The sequence below is a fragment of the Raphanus sativus genome, chromosome 4 (assembly GCF_000801105.2).
Source record: "Raphanus sativus cultivar WK10039 chromosome 4, ASM80110v3, whole genome shotgun sequence".
In the NCBI taxonomy this organism is placed as follows: Eukaryota; Viridiplantae; Streptophyta; class Magnoliopsida; order Brassicales; family Brassicaceae; genus Raphanus; species Raphanus sativus.
The window spans coordinates 48,871,383-48,891,884 of NC_079514.1; the positions used below are offsets into that span (position 1 = coordinate 48,871,383).

Here is a 20,502-nt window from a genome sequence, read left to right on the forward strand (position 1 = left end):
TAATTTTATTTTTTAAAGAAACATAATTTTATGTTTGTGTGTTTGTATAATCATATTCTGTATGATATGAATTTAATAGAATAGATAAGTTTTGTAAGTATGTACATGTATCATATGGTAAGGCTTCGTCTTTTTGTCAATATTCAGTCCAAATTATTTGTTTTTTTTTATTTGAACATAAAAACAGGAATATAGGGAAGTTACGAACGGTTAACAATATTCGAAGCCCAAATTATCGTTTCATATGCCGAGGGAAATTACGAACGGTTAACAATGCTCTAAAGGACCTTTTATTAATTGGTCATACAGGATAATTAATAGAATAGATTTTGACCCGCCCTTAAAAGGGCGGGTAAATTTTTTGTTTTACATCTTTTAAAATTTTTATATTTGTGTTTTTAATTATTTTTGTTTTTAATTTGTATAATATCTTTTTAAAATGATTTATAAGAGGCTTTAATAATTATAATCTTTGTATAATATCTTTTTAGCCAGTTACGTGATTAATGACCATAATTAAGAAATTAAGAAATATAATTATGCAGTAATGGGCGTTCACAAAAAATACGATATCAAATCATATTGAATCATGCGCCCTTTTGGGCCGTTACGTGATTAATAGCCAGTTACGTGATTTGGCAGTTATATTAATACAAAAAGGTATATTAAAGATGTATTTAGTGGCAGTTATAAAAATTAAAAAGTGGACATAACCCTATATCAATCGGACATGTTGAAGAATTAATAGAATAGACTAGATTCTCACCCGCCCTTAAAAAGAGTGGGTATATTTTTTGTTTTAAATTTAGTTTTTATATATGTGTTTTTTGTGATTATATTCGTATGTTTCTTTGTAATCATATTTGTGTATAAATCAAAATATATATTATTAAATAACGGTAATTTAAAAATTGATCCGGTATACGTTCGGTTAAGGATGGGTTACGGATCGAACCCGGCCCGCTGACCCGCTAATCCACAGGTTTTAATTTTGTTCTGATCAAAAAATCTGACCCGTATAAACCGCAAACAGAAAATTTTGTACCCGCTCCGCTTAATTTTACGGTTTTCTGCGAGTTGTATTTTTTTAAACAATAATTCTTTAATATAATAATTGTAAAGATATATAAAAATATATTTATAATAAACCTTTTATCTATTATCAAAATTCATATACAGTTATATATTTTCATTTGAATAAAATAATATTTGAAACTTAAATAAGATATATGGTTTGAAAGTTGAGGTCGGATCATAATTTTAATTTGTTTTTTTCGTTTTGGTCAAAACAATACAATAATTTAAATATGTAATTTCAATGCCAATCAAAAGGATTTATCATTGTCCAAGTTCCCGTTATTTTCTCATGATGGAATATTATTTATGAAAATGTAACATCAGTATTTATATTTTGAAACATCACATGTATTCTCATTCCTAAATAAGAATGTGGTTGAACGTTCTGTTTGAAAATATGTATATTTAGTTTGGGTTCGAAGAAACTACATATAACATATAAGCCTTATACATATATCCATTTATTAAATTTGGGTTTGTAAAAAGAAAAAAGTTTGGGTTTGTACAAATTGCATATAACTTATAGATCTTGTACAACTATTTGTTATGTATATTCGTTTAGTTAGTTACGTGAACATAAATCTATGAATTTTAATAGCATAAATATAAATTTAAAAATTTTGATCTATGATAATAATATAAATCTATTTAGACCCGTTAACCTATTAAACTAATTGGTCTCGTGATCCGGAAAAGATATTTTAGTTTTTATTTTTGTTTTTTCATTAGTGGCATAATCGTTATTAAATCTTCTTCTTCCTAAAGACATCTTTTTAAGTTTCCTCCAACTTTCTCTAAGGTTGTCATCCAAGTGTCTTCAACAACAACTATAACTTATGACGATTTGTTATAATCGACTTGTTAGCTTTGACCCAAGTTTCCTGAAAAATTTAGATGAAACGTTTGTTGATCAAAAAAAAGGATGAAAGATTTGTTAGCTTTGTATGGGAAATAATCACTTATCACGATTGTGTTTTCTAATTATAAAAAGACTGTTAAAAAAATAAAAAACTGTAAAAGAAAGTAAGTGATAAAACATGGGCCCCACATATATTGTATGCTCTTGATGAAAATAAGGAAGTTAGTAAGTTACGTACGGTTAAATAATATTCTAGTGCAGTTATATTTACTTTATATTGTAGATGCAGTTATAAAATTTAAAAAGTAGATACAACTTTTATCAATAGGGCAAACTGCAGAATTAATAGAATATATTAGATTTTGACCCGCCCTTAAAAGGGCGGGTATTTTTTTGTTTTAATTTTTTTGTCTTATATTTCTTTTTTTCTTTCTGATTATATTTGTATTTTTGTAATCATATATGTGTATAAATTTTAATCAAAATATATTTTATTAAATAATAACAATTTAAAAATTGATTCGGTATGCGCACGATTAAGGCTGGGTTGCAGGTCGAACTCACCCCGCTGATCTGCCAACCTGCGGGTTTTCAATTTTGTTTTGTTAAAAAATATAACCCGCACAATCCGCAAACAAATAATTTTGTACTCGCACCTACTCTGCTTAATTTTGTGGTTATTTGCGGGTTATATATATTTTAAAATCATTATTTAATTTAATTATTATAAAAATATATTTATATTAAAAACTTATACATGATTTAAATTTTAAATTAATATTTTTAAATTCCTATTTTTTTTGTAAAATATCTAATTTTTACTTTTATTTTTTAAATACTTTGCGGGTCGACGGGTAGCCGCGATCCAAAATCCACCAACCCACATTCATCCGCATAAAATACTCATAACCCATATCCGCAAATCGATTTTTCAAATAGTTGGACCAAACTTATGATCCATTCTTAAAAGGACAGATATATTTTTGTTTTATATTTTTAAGAAATATATTTGTTTTAATTTGAAAGTGTGGTATATTCTTTGTTTTACTTTTTTGAGAAATTTAATTTTTATATTTGTATTATTTTTGTAATCATATTTGTATTTAATATTAGTTTAATATAATTTCTGATTACTATATTAAATATCTCAAATTGTATAATTATACATTTGTACCACATACATATAAGAAATTATTTTAAAATAAATTTCTAAAATTTTCAATACATTAGAAAAATATACGTGATGGTTACAGAAATGTATATGTATATTAAAAAGGTGTAGCGAAAAAACATATATGTGGTACAAAGTTTTTAAAAAAATTTAACAGGTTTACGGGGCCACAACATACGTGGTGGTTACGGAAATTTTGAAGCAGTTACTAATCTAGTATATTAGAAAAGTATATAATGATTTATACGTGGTGAGAAATGGAAAATAATAGATGGACATGAACTAATAGAATAGATTAGGATATATACGTGTTAAACTTCTATTGATTGAATCTCACACGTGCGAGATTGAGCCTTTCACACACGACTTTCCTTTGATCTATCTGATATTCATCACTTCGTATTCTTCCACCGGAAACTTAGCCGGCGAACTAAATCAAATCAACCGAGAAAGCAAGGCTCTAGATCTATCATCTCCTCCGCACCTTCCCTTAAGGTCTGCTTGTATGTTACTTAAAAAACCCCTAGATTAGCAATGTCCGTAGCCTCGAAGCTCGAACCCTCTTGAATCGATCTTTTCTTTTGATCGCGAAATAGATAGATAGAAAGAAAGATCATTTGATTGTTGGGTTGTTAAAACAAGAATCATATTCGAAGAAAGTTTCGTTCTTTGTGCATTTGAGCTTTGCAATTAGTTAAATAACTACAATTTAACCTCTTTATACTCTGTTTTTGTGTTGAATGGCAGAGATGTATAACAACAACATGGGACCTCAGGCAGTTCCTCAGCAGCCTAACCCTTTTGGCAATGCCTTCTCTGGACCTGGCTCTGGCCTTATTCGAAGTGGGTTGGGTGCTTATGGGGAAAAAATATTCGGATCCAGCTCTGAGTATGTGCAGAGCAACGTAAGTTACTTAAACCATCCTTGTGTTCACATTACTTACCCTTTCATTTGTTTTTTTTTCTTAACTCTAGTTGTTGATGTGAACCGATAACTCGTTACTTCTCCGATCCTCAATACTATTTCCAAGTGAATGACCAGTACGTGAGGAACAAGTTGAAGATTGTTCTGCTTCCTTTCCTTCATAGGGTAAGAGGAAAAGGCTTTACTTTGTTTTTGGTATGTTCTTTATGTGTTTTGGGGGGTTCTTATGAGTCTTGCTGTTACCTTATCAGGGACACTGGGCTAGAATCTCTGAGCCTGTTGGGGGAAGACTTTCATACAAGCCTCCTATATATGATATTAATGCTCCGGATTTATACATTCCACTCATGGCCTTTGGCACCTATCTTGTTCTCGCTGGTCTATCACTAGGACTCTTTGGGAAGTAAGTTCTTTACTTATGTTGTATCTTTTCATGTGTATATGTCTTTTTTTCAACCTTTTGATTCTGAATTTTCTAGGTTTTCTCCGGAAGCTCTGAACTGGCTTTTTGTGAAAGGAATGGTTGGATGGTTTATGCAAGTCATGCTGCTGAAGATGACATTGGTTTCGTTGGGTAGTGGAGAAGCACCACTCTTGGATATCGTGGCGTATGCAGGCTATGCTTTCACGGGTCTCTGCTTAGCTGTTCTTGGAAAGATCATGTGGGGATACTCTTACTATGTTCTGATTCCGTGGACCTGCTTGTGCACCGGGGTTTTCTTAGTGAAGACAATGAAGCGAGTTCTCTTTGCTGAAGCTAGGAGTTATGACTCTAGCAGGCATCACTACCTCTTGATCTTTGTAGCGTTAGCTCAGTTCCCTCTTTTGATCTGGCTTGGTAACATTAGTGTCAATTGGCTCTTTTGAAATGCATTGTGTTGTGGTAAAACAGTTATGATGGTATGGCATTTTGAGTTGTTATTTTGGTTTTGAATGTCAATTTTTTCATAAGGAGTACATTTCTATCATGATTACAAACAAATAAGGACATGAACTTTGGTAACGTTTATGGTTTTTAGTAGATACTGTTTCCCATGTGTATGATCTCTACTCTAAGCGCTCCTTCTGCATTGCATTGGTGCATTGTGATTTTGGCTTTTGTACTCCTTGGCAGATTGGAACGTTCTTAGGACATTGCAGACAGTTATTGGAAAGGCTTCCTCTGACTTGCTTGGAGAGCCTTTGAAACTCCTCAGGAAGCAAACCTGTGAGGTAGTTGTTCTCCAAGTACAAGCTTCTCCATGAACTCTCAAGTCTTTTCCCGTAAATCCTCGGAATATCTCCAGAGAACTTGTTGCTCCGCAGATTGATATACTTCAAGTTACCATAAGTCGGCAGGTTCAGTGGAAGGTGACCTTGTAACTGGTTTCCTTCAGCGTCAAGTATCCGCAGGCGGGATTCAATGCCTATAACCTGAACAACCTCTATGGATATGAACTGGTTGAAAGACACATTGATGTGTGATATCTCTGGAAACGTTAGGATTTGATGACCAATGATGCCTGAGAATCTGTTCTGGCTCACATCTAGTGACACAAGATGTTTCAGCCTATGCAAGGGCGATATACGTCCTGCAAGGCTGTTGTAGCAGAGAGATAGAGTTCTTAGACTTGGTGGAAGCTTAGGGAGGGTTCCGGAAAGGTGATTGTTACCGAGTTCTAACACCTGTAGCTTCCACAAGCCGTTGAGTGGAGGTATTCTCCCGTCTAGATGGTTATTTGATAAGATCAGGTGTGTCAAGCTTCTCAAGGATGAGATCCTTGGAGGGATCTCACCGGCGATGCTGTTCTTGGACAGGTCTATGGTTTTGAGCTCCTTGAGCCAGGTGATTCCAGGGGTTATGTCTCCGGTGAAGAAGTTTTCAGAGAGGGAGAGTTTGGTGAGTTTCTTGAGTTGGAACACAGTTTCTGGTATTGGACCACGGAACCTGTTCCTGTTGAGGCTAAGGACAGTGAGCTCTGTCAGGTTCCCTACTTCATCAGAGAGGAAACCGTCATAGCCATCATCGTCAAGGTCAACCTCTGTGACTCTGCTCGTGGTGTTCTCGAGAGGGAAAGAACACATAACTCCCAAGAACGTCCCTGAGCCTTCACAAGGGTCTTCAGAGAAGTCCCATGTGCTGAGGTAAGAGGAAGGGGAGATGGAACTTGGATCAATGCTGCGTATGATAGACTCTAGAGCTTGGATATCAGATCGAAGAGTGGCTGAGAGAACTGATGAAGGGACAACAAGTAGTAAGAACAAGGACATGAGTAGTAAGGAAGGGGAAGATGGTTGTGTTTTAGCAGCCATTGTGTATGGTTTTTCCTTTAACATGATTGAAAGATATGGACCCTTCTCTTTTTAAGAGAGTATTCTTGTGAGAAGAAGGTCGTCGTGTTGAACCTAATAGGGATCTAACAAAGGTTGTTTTGGGTTTATTATTGGTGAGATTCACATACATCAAACCATACTTGGACCGATCACACAATTAGCTTTAGATAGTTTTCAATTGAACAAAGCTCTATTGATGTTTAAAGTCATTATCATCAGATGCATTTTTAGTTATGATTTACTCTATTAAAAGAAAAATTATGACTTACTTCATATGTGATTTTTCTATTTGGACAATTCTTTAAAAAATTACTAAAATAAATTATTGTATACATATTTGAAATATTTTATTTTTTCTAAAAAAATCAAATATATATTCTTATATTTTCTCTTAATTACATGTGAACAAAATCTTTTCATATCTTTTTATTTACAATAAAAATATTTATTTCATTTTTCATTAAAACATTTTAAAATATGTAATTATTTTCTTATTTATTTAAAATGTAAATGTATATTTCATTTTTCACTTAAACAAACTTTTATGTATTTAATTAATTTCGTAATTATTTAAAATATAAATGTATATTTCATTTTTACTAAATAGACCTTATAAGTATCTAATTAATTATGTAATTCTATTAAACTCATGTACTATTTTGTATTAAATTTCTAATATTAATTCAACTAATATTTTCAATTAAATCTGTGATGACATGTGTTAAACCCCTCTCACGTCCCATTTTTAAAAAGGGATTTGAAAACCAAATTAAAAATTTTGGAGGAGAGAAGACGAGACGAAACAAGACGAAACGAGACGGAAATGACTAAACACAAACACAGAACTAAAGGTTTAAGAAATCCTAATCTACTCCATTGATCTCTTTAATTCTCTGTTTCTTACTAGATTTTCTCATTTCTAAGATGTTTTAACTGAATATCCAATTGAGTCAAAGAGAACTAGAGTTTGTGAGGGCGATTAGAGTGCTTCAGAAAGATGTTTGTGATTAAATTATTTTATTGTAATATTGGCCTTAGAAACTTTGTGTTTTTTTTGTACATGAAGTTTTGTTCATTCATATACTATTAAATTAGCCAAAATCGATCAAATTTCAAAACAAGAAATTGCAATAGAGACAATGTTCATTTATATCCATATTTACTTATTTGAAATGTGATGAGTAGATTGAATTCCACAAATGATTACAATAAGCTCATTATCTTCAAAGATTGAATTGAGATGCTTCATACAAAACATCAACTCTTTTTTTTTGGCATAATATGTGTACTAGTTGATTGATATTGTCAATATCGTTTTTGGTCGTTAGATTTATCAGCTAGCTCATACGTATCGCCAATATCTCTATACAATTAAAAAAATTGTTGAATATTCAAATATTTGTAAAATAGAAAGAAATAAATATACAGAATGCAACATAATTGTTAGTTTTTTCAAAAAAATAAAATAATTGTTAGTTACAGCATATAAAATTTAAAGGGTGTTGTTGCATATTGTAATTTAGTGGAATTGGAGTTAAGAGATGGAATTTAAGTATGAAAGTGTTTTGGTGGAATTTGATGATTCTATTCCACTGTATGTGGACAATTCACTGCCATGTACAAAAGTAACTAGTGAATTTTTGAGGTAGTTAAGATCTTGTATTTTTACTAATGCAACAAAGCTCTTTCAAACTGTCATCAATGTCGTCTTTTGAGATTTTCAGTTTAATCTTCCGCATGTTTTTTGGATGTGTTTCTATTTTGTATAGTCAAAGTTTCATTTCCTTCTAAACACCAAAAAAATCTTCGATTTGTTGTATTCTTGTTTTTGTTAAAAAATAATTTAAAATCCATTAGAATTCATCATAACTCAATTCCAATAAAATCCAGAAGATATTGAATAACATGGAACTTTATTGGTGTTAAATTCTATCTACCAAATACTCAATCTAATAACACTAAATTTAACTCTAAATTTAAATTCAAATCAATTCTTTTAAATTATTCTAATCAATAAATTACCAAAATATTAAGAAAGGGAGACGAAACACATAAACATTTTTTACTTGTTTGTAAAACCTAATGATTTTTCTTTCTAAAAATGAGTATAAATTCTTGTTTGCTTCTTTATACTCTTGAATTTAAGGTGTTGTGTGTCATACTCTCGAACGGCCTCTCCCCACAAGTAATTAAGCACCCTCATTCCTTTTAAAGTGCTGCGTGTCATCTCCATCAGTGTGCGGTTTCTCCGTTCGACTAAACCGTTTTGTTGCGGAGTATATGGTGCTGTCAGGTGTCGTCTTATTCCATTGTTGTTGCAGTAATCTTGAAACTCTTTCGAGGTGAATTCTTCTCCTCTGTCTGTACGCAACGTTATAATCTCTTTATTGAAGTCCTTCTCAACAAGATTTTTTTTGAACTTACTGAACGCTTCGCTTTTGTCTTTCAGTAGAATGGACCACATGTACCTTGTGCAGTCGTCTATAATGACAAAAGACATAACGGTTGAGGGAGAGAGTTGCAGGTGATATCCGACCACATAAGTCCGCATGCAGTAGTTCTAATGCACGAGAAGACCTGTATGTTGTTGCCTTAGGAAAGGTTTAGCGTGTCTGCTTGCCTACTAGGCATGAGTCGCACAGTTTCTTTTCTTCTGGGATCTCTGGTAAGCCATAGACCATTCCATTAGTCGCCATCGATCTTATTGTTTTGAAGCTTATATGGCCAATCCTAGCATGCCAGCGCCAAGATTCTACTTCCATCTTTGCGTGTAAACAAACTGCTCTATCTTCTTTCTTGTCTTCTTCGAGAGTAGTTTTTGGTAATATTTATTCTTCGTTGAGAAACACAATCTCGTGCATGTATAGATCTGCATCTGCTACTTCCGTTTCGGTTAAGTGACCATTCTTCTTGCAGTTGAAACAAACAATTTGAGAATAATCCCTCTTCTCTTTATTTCTCCCATTAGAATTGCTTCTACCTCGTCCTCTTCCCCTGTTTCCACGACCATGACTCCAACCTCTGCCTATTCCTCTTGAGTTTTCTGATCTTATATCAGGGTTAGCGTAGAGAAGGTTTCCTGGTTGTTCGTAAGAATACTCACCAAGTACACGCTCCTAGAAAGCTTTGAGTCTCCCAACAATGTCTTCATAACTTGTCTTGTTCAGGTCAAGTACTTGCTCGAGAACGAAGATTCTCTTCAGAAAGATTCATCATTTGCAACCTCCTTTTTTGGTTAAGTGGATTTGAATTGAACTTTAGCTTCTTAGTTTTCGGTTTATAGAAATGGGAACGAGCTGCATTGTTAGTTTGATCTGGCTCTTTGATTTCAGAAGAAGAGTATTGGCTATTCTCTCGTCTTACAACATATGGTTCTCTATTATGGAGTTTTGGTGTTGTGGAACAGCGTCTTGGAACTGCTTATTACCCTTCATTACACAAGAGAAGGAAACACTTCATCGATCAAGTGTCCAATGCTCACCTCGAGCAATCACACAGTATGGTCGATGAGGATGAAGATCCTACTCAAAATACATGAAGTTTGGGAGGTTGTTGAGACAAAAAGCGATGACAGCAAAAAGAATAATATGGCGCTGGCTTTGTTGTTTCAAGCAATCCCTGAAACACTTATTCTACAGGTGGGAAACCTGGATTCAGCAAAGGAGGTATGGGAGGCTATAAAGACAAGACACGTTGGGGCAGAAAGAGTTAAGGAAGCAAGGTTACAGACCTTGATGGCCGAATTTGATAGGTTAAGGATGAAGGAGACCGAGAAGATAGATGATTTTTCTGGTAGACTATCCGAGATAGCTTCAAAATCGGCTGACCTAGGAGAAGAAATTGCAGAACCAAAACTTGTCAAGAAGTTCTTGAAGTGCCTTCCAAGAAAGAAGTACATACACATTGTGGCTTCGTTGGAGCAGCTATTGGACCTGAACAAGACGAAGTTCGAAGATATAGTAGGGAGATTGAAAGCTTATGAGGAACGGGTTGCAGAAGAAGAGGAAACTCAAGAAGAACCTAACAAGCTGATGTATTTGAACGATGAGTCTCAGTCCAACCGAGAATACAATGGAGGAAACAGAGGAAACAGAGGACGAGGAGGTAGAGGTTTTGGACGAGGAAGAGGTCGTGGAAGATGGAATGAAACGAGAGATGTTTCAAAGATAACTTGCTATCGATGTGACAAGCTAGGTCACTTCGCTTCCACATGTCCGGATCGACTACTAAAGTTGCAGGAGACTCAAGAGAGTGAGGCTGATGATACTCAAGGGGCAGATGAGCTTATGCTACATGAGGTAGTTTATCTCAATGAGGAGAACGTCGTGCCTAGCAAGTATGAGGAGAATACAGTGGAAGGGAATTTATGGTACCTTGATAACGGGGCTAGTAACCATATGACGGGTAACAAGCGATATTTTTCTCGACTCAATGAGTCAATTACAGGAAAGGTAAAGTTCGGAGATGACTCTCGTATAGACATCAAGGGAAAAGGAGTTATTGAATTTGTTGATCGGAATGGAGAGCTACGATCGCTGTGTGATGTTTACTTCATTCCCGAACTGAGAAGCAATATAATCAGTCTCGGACAAGCCACTGAAGCGGGTTGTGACATAAGGTTGAAGGGAGAGAAGCTAACTATGCACGACAAAGAAGGAAAACTACTTGTTCAAGCTTCGAGATCTAAAAACAGGCTCTACAAAGTACACATGGGAATAAAGGACAGCATATGCTTGTTGTCAACAGAGATATCAGAGTCTAGCAGATGGCATTCAAGGCTGGGACACATCAACTATGAAGCGATGAGATCGATGGTGCAAAAGGAGTTGGTTACTGGGATCCCGCAGCTTAATTTTGAAAAGAAGATTTGTGGCTCCTGCTTACTTGGAAAGCAAGCAAGACAAGCATTCCCTCAAGCCTCCACTTATCGAGCTGATAAACCTCTAGAGCTGATTCATGGAGACCTCTGTGGGCCTATAACACCAGCCACGTTAGCCGGTAATCGATATATCTTCGTTCTCATTGATGATAACTCGAGATACATGTGGTCGATTCTATTAAAGGACAAAGGGGAAGCACTGGAAAAATTCAAGAAGTTTGTTGCGATAACAGAGGAAGAATCGAAGAGGAAGATACAAGTGCTTAGAACTGACAGGGGTGGAGAGTTTGTATCGAAGGAGTTCAACGAGTTCTGTCAATCCAAAGGAATTAGAAGGCATCTTACGGCCCCCTACACTCCACAACAAAACGGAGTGGTAGAGAGGCGTAATAGGACACTTATGGAGATGACAAGAAGTATTATGAAGGATATGAAAGTACCGAATTATATGTGGGGAGAAGCAATTCGTCACTCTACTTACATTCTCAACAGAGTCTCCACAAGAGCTATAAAGGACATGACTCCATATGAGGCCTATCGGAGCAAGAAGCCTAATATTAGTCACTTGAGAACTTTTGGATGCATTGGCTATGCGAAAGTAGTGAAACCACATCTGAAGAAGTTAGAGGATAGATCAACTATGTTGGTTCATCTCGGAACAGAGCCGGGGTCTAAGGCGTATCGTATGTTTGAGCCAAGCTCAAAGAAGATCAGAGTTAGCAGAGACGTTGTGTTTGATGAGGCTAAAGGTTGGAATTGGAGTCAAGATAGTACGGAGACAGAAAGCTCAGGAGATTTCTCAATCGATATTGGAGAATTTGGAAACCACGGTATTAAAGAAGAACGAGAAACAGAGGAGTTGGGAGATGAAGAACAGAGCAATAATGAAGACAGTTCAAAAGATGGTGAAGAAGAAGAGATAGATGACACAGAACCAGAGCCATTGCTCAGAAGATCACAGAGACAAGTAACTCAACCTAAATATCTAGACGACTACGTTCTTCTGACAGAGGAAGAAGGAGAGTATGTTCTCGTGTGTCTGGATGAAGAACCGAAGAACTTTGAAGAAGCCAGAAGATCAAGAGAGTGGACTCTTGCCTGCGAAGATGAGATGCTATCAATAGAGAGAAACGGAACATGGGAGCTTGTAGAGTTGCCTCAAGGAGCAAAGGCAATTGGGCTAAAGTGGGTTTTTAAGCTCAAACGTAATTCAGATGGTAGTATCAGCAAATATAAAGCTCGTCTGGTGGCTAAAGGTTATGTGCAGAAGTATGGAGTGGACTTTGAGGAAGTGTTCGCGCCGGTTGCACGAATTGAGACGATCAGATTATTGATAAATCTTGCGGCAGCAAACGGTTGGGAGATACACCATTTAGATGTCAAGACGGCCTTCTTACATGGTGATCTAAAGGAAGTGGTGTACGTCTCACAACCGGAGGGTTTTGAAGTAGAAGGATCACAGAACAAGGTGTACAGGCTCAACAAGGCTCTATACGGGTTAAGACAAGCCCCTAGGGCGTGGAATGATAAACTGAACTCTATACTCAAGGAGTTGCAGTTCACAAGGTGCTCAAAAGAGCCATCGTTATACAGAAAGAAGACAGGAGCAAGCCTTGTATTAGTAGCGGTTTATGTCGATGACTTATTTGTCACAGGGACAAACGTGGAGCTTATTTGCAGGTTCAAGAAAGAGATGTCGGCTAAATTTGACATGAGTGATCTAGGAAGGCTGACTTACTATCTTGGAATCGAAGTGAATCAACACGTTGATGGAATCACGCTATGTCAGAAGGGATATGCATTGAGAATATTAGAAGACGCAGGGATGAAGCATTGTAATGCTACACATACGCCTATGGAGTTAGGAGTTAAACTCTCTAAAGCTGAGAATGAGAAGTCAATCGATGCAACGATGTATAGAAGGAACGTGGGATGTCTTCGTTATCTACTCCACACTCGACCTGACCTTTCTTATGCGGTTGGAGTGTTGAGTCGTTTTATGCAGGATCCGAAAGAGTCCCACGGTGCGGCTATGAAACATTGTCTAAGATACTTACAAGGCACCACATCATACGGCTTATCTTTCGAGCGAGAGACGTCAAGAAGTACTAAACTGATAGGTTACAGTGACTCGAGTCATAACGTAGACCCGGATGATGGTAGAAGCACAACAGGTCATGTGTTCTACTTAGGAGAAAGCCCAATCACGTGGTGTTCGACGAAGCAGGAGACTGTTGCTTTGAGTTCATGTGAAGCCGAATTTATGGCCGGTACGGAAGCATCGAGACAAGCGATATGGCTGCAGGACTTACTTGGAGAAATCACTGGCTCAACGAGTGAGAAGGTGGTGATGCGGATAGACAACCAGTCGGCCATAGCACTCACAAGGAATCCGGTCTTCCATGGGCGTAGTAAGCATATACACACAAGATACCATTTTATTCGAGAGTGTGTTGAGAATGGTAAGATTGAAGTTGAGCATGTTTCTGGAGATAAGCAAAAGGCGGATATACTAACGAAGGCACTCGGTAGGATCAAGTTCAAAGAAATGCGAGATCTTATTGGAGTGAAAGATTTGTCAAAGATGGAGTTCAAGCTTAAGGGGGAGATTGTTGGTTTAAGCTTGAAGACTAACAAAGCTTAGAGAGCAAGGAAGAGACCTAATCCTACCGAGATATGGAATAGGATACATAATGAGTTTAGGAGTTATCTAAGTTATGTTTATCCATTAGGATTAGGTTAATATAAACTCTATATAAGTAAATATTGAGATGTGATATTACTTACAAGAGTTTAGAGTTTGAGAACTTGAGTTTTGAGAGATTTTCTCAGGTTTATAAATAAGAGAGCAATTCTTATTGAGCTTTGAATTCTAGATGGGATATTATCCATCTGCTGATTGGTTGAGTATTTTCAGGAGAGTTTACAATGCTTGGTTGGATCATAGTGGTGTTTGAAAGAAGTCAGGTGCTTATAATTTTAGTTTTTGTGGAGATTGAATCACTTGCTGATATGCTTCTTTACCGTCAGTGAAGTTTATTGGAACGTAAGGACCTTGCAAGCCAGTGAGCAGTTCTTCTTAGTGGAGTGGAAGTTTTCTAAAAATTAGTTTCACAGTGTAGTTGATGAAAACAGACTCTGACTGAGAGTAGTGGTTAAACCAAGCTTATGCAGTTCCACTAAGAGACGAGCAAATCATGGAGAACTGGCCAATAGACAACCTTAGGTCATCATGGGAAACTGGAGTCTGTGGACCAAGTCTTTGGTCCAGAGTGTCATTAGAGTTTGGTGGTCCATACATAGGGTTGAAGCATTCGGCTGGAAGACATTTTCCGTTGTAACATCAAAATGGTAAAAAAAAAGACTCATCACTTTTTTTTATGATTGTTTTGAGTTTCTCTTGTTGATGTTGTGTGTGTTACATACATGAGAACCAGATCAGATAAGGCTTGCAGCTAGCGGTGTGGATTCAACAACAAACAGCATGAGAAACTGTGTGGGGCGACCTCTTGGTCTGGGATTTGGTTTAAAAAAAAAAAGACAGGGAACTTGTACAATGCAGACGCTTACTATGGTCTGCTAGTGGTTGGTCTTGCTTCGCCTTTAGCAAGTCATGTGGAAGGAAAGCCTTATACTCTTTGCCAACGTTATTGACAACATCCATAGACAATGGCTCCATCTTCTTCACCGACACAAGCAAAAGATAATGACAGAGCGTAAGTTTGCATAATAATTAAAATAAAACTCTGTTTCTTACGATTTGGTGTTTGATTAAAAGAGTTAAAGAGTCTTGTTTATTTTGTAGGAATCATTTCTTCATGTATATAAGATAAAAGACTCAAATGTTTCTTTCCCTCATGTATTTATTTGGCAGGTTAGTGAATTACTGGCTGGAGGGTGAGGCCTAGGTGGTGGTTGCGGATCTACCTGTGTTTCCTGACAACGTAACAATGAACGAGAAGTGTTGAGTTTTTTTCCTTCCTTTTTACCATGTGCTTCTGTTTTATTTTTTTTTCTTTAATTAATATAATATTATATTAATAAAATTAGGTGAGGCTATAAGTGAAAGGCCGAGAAAGAAAGAAAGAAAGAGAAAAAAAAAAGCTCAAAACCCTAGCTGCCGCAAGTCCATCCAAGCTCTCTCAATTTCAGATCAGAGCCGAAGTTCATCCCAAAGCCCATTATCCCCCACCCTTTTTTTTTCCGTGTTTGAAATCTTTCGCCTCTGATTCGCGCGGCGTCTCCTCCCTTACGCCACAATCCGTGAGTCTCTTTCTCTCTCTCTATATGCTAGTTGTTCCTTTATTTAGATCTCGCTTCATTTCTTACTCAAAATCTACTGCGTATGCTGTGATGAAGATTAGTTTTTTTTTTTAAAAGATCCTGTAGCTACTGATGGTCTATCTCTGTCGATTTGTTTTGTTCTTAAGTAATTCAGTTTTTTTTTTAAGTTTTTGTCTGTGTGCAGGAAGAGGATATGGATAACAATACGTCATTGATGCTCATTGACAACAACGGATCTTACGAGATCGACGACCAATCCCACATGGACGCCTCCATGGCTTTAGCCGTAACCCCAACCAGGCCCACTACTGATCCAGTCGATACCGACGACGGCCTCCTCCCGGTCCAACCCGGTACAATACGCCGCAGGCGTAAGAAGTCAATGGTCTGGGAACACTTCACAATCGAAACAACCAGCCCCGGCTCTTCCAAAGCTTGCTGCAAACACTGCAGAAAATCATTCGCCTACATCACCGGCCAGAAGCTCGCCGGCACTAGCCACCTCAAGCGTCACATCCAGCTAGGTATTTGCCCTATGAGCAGAGACACCACTCTCACAACACCACAACAACAAGTCTCTACCGATACCAAAGATGTTGTTACCGCTCCTCCCAAGAAACGTCAGAGAGCTTCTTCCTCTTCCGCCACGCCTCACAAGGCGCCGTTAGATCAAGATCGCTGCTACAGCGAGATGGCGAAGATGATTATTATTCATGACTACCCTCTCCACATGGTCGAACACTCTGGATTTGCTGGATTCGTCCACGCGCTCCGTCCTCAGCTCAGCATGGCCAGCTTCCACACAATCCACGCCGACTGCGTGGCGATCTACTTGTCCGAGAAGCAGAAGCTTTCGGCATTCGTCGGTGAGATCCCCGGGCAGGTGAACCTCACCGTAGATATGTGGACGTCGAATCAGTCTGTAGGTTACGCGTTTTTGACGGGGCACTTCATCGATAAGAACTGGAATCTGACTCGAAGGCTTTTGAACGTAGCTGTTGTTCCTTCCCCTGACTCGCATTTCGCATTGAACCAGCCCGTCGCGGCTTGTTTATCGGACTGGAACCTCGAGAGGAGGCTCTGCAGCATCACTGTGGGGCAATCCGTGGTGAACAAAAGCGCTGTTGAGAATCTCAGGTGCTGTTTGTCTGCTAGGAACCAGCATGTTATGAACGGTCAGCTGTTGCTCGGGAGCTGCTACGCGCGGCTCCTGAGCGGTATGGCGCAGGATATGCTTGGTGCTGAGGAACTTAGAACTCCTGTTAAAAAGGTTCGTGATAGCGTGAAGCATGTGAAGACTAAAGATAGTTGCTCGGAGAGGTTTGATGAGCTGAAGACGCAGCTTCAGACCCAGTCTACTAAAGATCTCCGCATCGATAACCAGACGAAGTGGGATACGACTTACGGTATGTTGTTGGCTGCGTATGAGCACAAGGAAGTGTTTTCTTGTCTGGGGAGCTGTGATCTTGAATATAAAATTTCGATGTCTCCTGAAGAGTGGAGGAAGATCGAGGTGCTGTGCTCGTGCTTGAAGATTCTTTTCGACGCGGCTAATGTTTTGACCGGCCCGACCCGGTTGACAGCCAATGATATGTACCATGAGATGACGAAGCTTCAGCTGGAGCTAAGCCACGCGGCCATGAGTGAGGAGCCGGATGTCAGAGACCTGGCGACTCCGTTGAGAGAGAAGTTTGATGAGTACTGGAGAGGATGTTTCTTGCTGCTGTCAGTTGCTGTTGTGATGGATCCGCGCTTCAAGATGAAGCTTATTGAGTTTAGTTTCTCCAAGGCTTATGGGGAAGATGCGGAGAAATGGATCAGGAGTGTTGATGATGCTGTGCATGAGCTGTACAATGACTATTCTGAACAGAGTCACTCCCTGTTGGAGGCTTATGTGGGCCATGGGAATGATGGCTTTTCTGAAACAGAGGTTCACTTTCATCCTGAATACAACCATTCGAACGAGCTTTCGCATGATCAAATATATGAACAGCCTGGAGGAGATGGCAATCTCCTGGATGAAAAGCCAAGAGACCATGCTTTAGAAGGTCATGAGTCTCAAGAAGCTGCTCAGACTGAGCAGACGACGCAGATGGTTGAGGAACTGCCGCTGGAAAACCAGCAAGTGGAGGAGGATACAGATATGACACAGGAAACGCAGCCGGTGGATGAAATACTCGAGGACACTCAAGCAGTGGAAGAACTGGCTCAGGAGGAGGAGCAATTGGTGGAGGAGAAGCATGCTGACAATGACATTCTTGTTGAGGAAGTAGAACATGAGACACAACTGGTGGAGGAAATGGTCGAGAACACTGAACCAGTTGAGCAAGTGGTTCAGGAGGCACAAGTGGTGGAAGAGAAGCATGGTGACAGTGACATTCAGCCTGTTGAGGAAGTAGAAAATGAGACACAGCCGGTTGAGGAAATGGTTGAGAACACTGAATCAGTAGAGCAAATGGTTGAGGAGGCACAACTGGTGGAAGAGAAGCATGATGACATTCAGCCTGTTGAGGAAGTAGAACATGAGGCACAACCGGTGGATGAAATGGTTGAGAACACTGAATCAGTTGAGGAAGTGGCTCAGGAGGCACAAGTGGTGGAAGAGAAGCATGGTGGCAGTGACATTCAGCCTGTTGAAGAAGCAGAACATGAGACACAAACGGTGGAGGAAATGGTGGAGAACGCTGAACCAGCTGAGGAAATGGCTCAGGAGACACAACTGGTGGAGGAAAAGCATGATGACATTCAGCCTATTGAAGAAACAGAACATGAGGCGCAGCCAGTAGAGGAAATGGTCGAGGACACTCAGCCAGTTGAGGATATGGCACAGGAGGCACAACCAGTAGAGCCCAAAAATCCACAAAACGGTGAATCTCAATCACATGCAATGCCGCAGGAAGAAGCTGCGTTTACAATCTCTCAAGAAGAAGGTCACCACGTTGACGTCCTTCTCCAGGAAGGCCATCACCTTGAAGCATCTTCGCAGGAGTTTCCCCTCATCACCATTGGAGATGGATTCTCAGACTTTGAGCTTTACATCTCTGAAGTAGGGAGTCGTGAGCAGATGAAATCGGAGCTCGACCAATACCTGGAGGAATCTCTGATACCGCGGTCTCCAGACTTTGAGGTTTTGAGCTGGTGGAGCCTGAACCGAACCAAGTACCCCACCCTCTCCAAGATGGCAGCTGATGTCTTGTCCTTACCGTTTTGCACCGTCTCTCCTGACTCTGTTTTTGACACTGACGTGAAAAAGATAGACAACTACAGAAGCTCTCTTGGACATGTCACCTTGGAAGCTCTCTTCTGCGCCAAGGATTGGCTCATGCACGGTTCCAACGCTTCCACCTCAGAGAACAATGTGAAGAGGGAACAGTGAGGTATATCCCTTGTATCATTCCTTGTCCTTAGACTTCGTTTAAGCTTACTATATTTTGTTGTGGCCTCTAAGGCTAATCTGGATTTGTTGTGTGTTGCTTATGCTTTTTTTTACCATCTCTCTCTTCCGGGGCTTTTGAGCAGTTCCCTTTGTTGACATGATTTGATATCACAATTTGGCATCATAATTATTATTTTTTATTGGCTCTTTCAGTTTTCTGGGTCAGTGGTGAGATCTGTTATGATATAGTATGTATCTTGTTTCTAGGGAGATGGTATTATAAGCCAGCAGAGAAGAGTCTGGTATGAACCGGTTGGGTCTTAATTCAAAGCTGATGATCTCTAATTTAGGCGAGATGTGAATTACTTGATATCTCTGTTGTGCTTAGTTTATCTCTGTTGTGGTTCCAAGTCTCTTTTTGGTTGAGACTCTAAATCCTTTTTATAGCTTGGTACGTGTATAATATATTACTTGTTCAAGTTGTGGAATTGAATAGAAATAATCCATCGTCTGAGTAATGATAATTGGAATCGTGTTGAACCTAATTGGGATCTAACAGAAAATTTTTGGGCATGTTATTGGTGAGATTCACATATATGAAAACCATATTTGGACCGATCACACAATTAGCTTTAGATAGTTTTTCATTACACAAAACGATACTGATATTTAAAGTCGTCACTATCATCAAATGCATTTTAAGTTATGATTACATCTACATTATTAAAACAAATCTTAATTTGTGTGAGATGTATCTAAAGTAAACAAGGACACTTATGAGAATGTGGAAGAAACAATTAGTGGTTATTACTTTTTGGCAGTTTCTTTATCAAATCCTACTATTTTAGAATTCAAACCTAAACAAATTTAGTAATCATTTGACCAGTATCTAAGAAAAGACGATTGAACCAGTCCACAAAAATTCAAAATTAGACATTTACTATTTATAGAAGTTTGGTTTTGCATATAAATACGTTGTTAAGTTAATCAAGAACTATTAGCAAGACAAGCAAAAAAAAGAAGAAGAACCGTTTAAGAACTTATCAAACATTATGGCTATCGAAAAGAAAACCCTGATCGCCTCCTTCATCATCGTTTTGATGATGGTAATGATGATCGTGACCGAGGTCGAGGCAAGGAAGCATGTCACAATCAAGCCGCCTCCAAAGTGATATATAGTCTTTGTTGTTTTCAAATCCATGGTTGCTTCAGCTAGGGAGCTTCAAGCATGCCTGGCTTAACTAAATTTTATTATTATATATCATTTTTGTTCATCTTCCTATTAATTTGCTTAGTTATGGATGTATTATTACTTACAAATAATGTTTTACATATGTCAAATTAATATGTGAATGAAATGTACTAGTTTTATATTTCATATGTAGAGATTTATTTTATAATCTCTCTAGAAATTGACAACATATGTGTTCACATACTTTCTTTTTAGTTTGTAATTTGTAAAAAATAAAAATGATACATATATCCTGGTATTAATACTAAAGAATGTGTTTTTCTCCTGTTTTTATTGTTATAGTATTTGCAAGTATCTTCTTCCTCGCATACAATGTCCACAATCAACTAGTCCAACGTGACAAAGCCTAAAGAATGTGTTTTTCTC

General features: G+C 38.0%; 3 protein-coding genes across 4 annotated transcripts; 2 read left to right on the top strand and 1 right to left on the bottom strand.

Moving 5' to 3' along the window:
- Positions 1–3,455: 3,455 nt before the first annotated feature.
- LOC108831682 (uncharacterized) lies at positions 3,456–5,000 on the top strand. 2 transcript variants are annotated; one of them, XM_018605212.2, is made up of 5 exons: positions 3,456–3,610; positions 3,855–4,012; positions 4,099–4,197; positions 4,284–4,435; positions 4,512–5,000. In XM_018605212.2, the coding sequence occupies exons 2-5, from the start codon at positions 3,857–3,859 to the stop codon at positions 4,897–4,899; spliced, it is 795 nt and encodes a 264-aa protein (XP_018460714.2). In that variant the 5' UTR covers positions 3,456–3,610; positions 3,855–3,856; the 3' UTR covers positions 4,900–5,000. The 2 variants fall into 2 exon arrangements, with proteins under 2 accessions (XP_018460714.2, XP_018460713.2); XM_018605211.2 differs by having other exon boundaries at positions 3,456–3,602.
- Positions 5,001–5,056: 56 nt separating this feature from the next.
- Positions 5,057–6,476, bottom strand: LOC108837615 (MDIS1-interacting receptor like kinase 1). The gene has a single exon (XM_018610644.2). It carries the CDS (start codon positions 6,346–6,348, stop codon positions 5,080–5,082), a length of 1,269 nt encoding a protein of 422 aa, XP_018466146.2. The 5' UTR covers positions 6,349–6,476; the 3' UTR covers positions 5,057–5,079.
- An 8,820-nt stretch (positions 6,477–15,296) lies between these two features.
- On the top strand, positions 15,297–19,091 carry LOC108831684 (zinc finger BED domain-containing protein DAYSLEEPER). Its single transcript, XM_018605214.2, has 2 exons — positions 15,297–15,487; positions 15,693–19,091. Exon 2 carries the CDS (start codon positions 15,702–15,704, stop codon positions 18,882–18,884), a length of 3,183 nt encoding a protein of 1,060 aa, XP_018460716.1. The 5' UTR covers positions 15,297–15,487; positions 15,693–15,701; the 3' UTR covers positions 18,885–19,091.
- Positions 19,092–20,502: the final 1,411 nt, after the last annotated feature.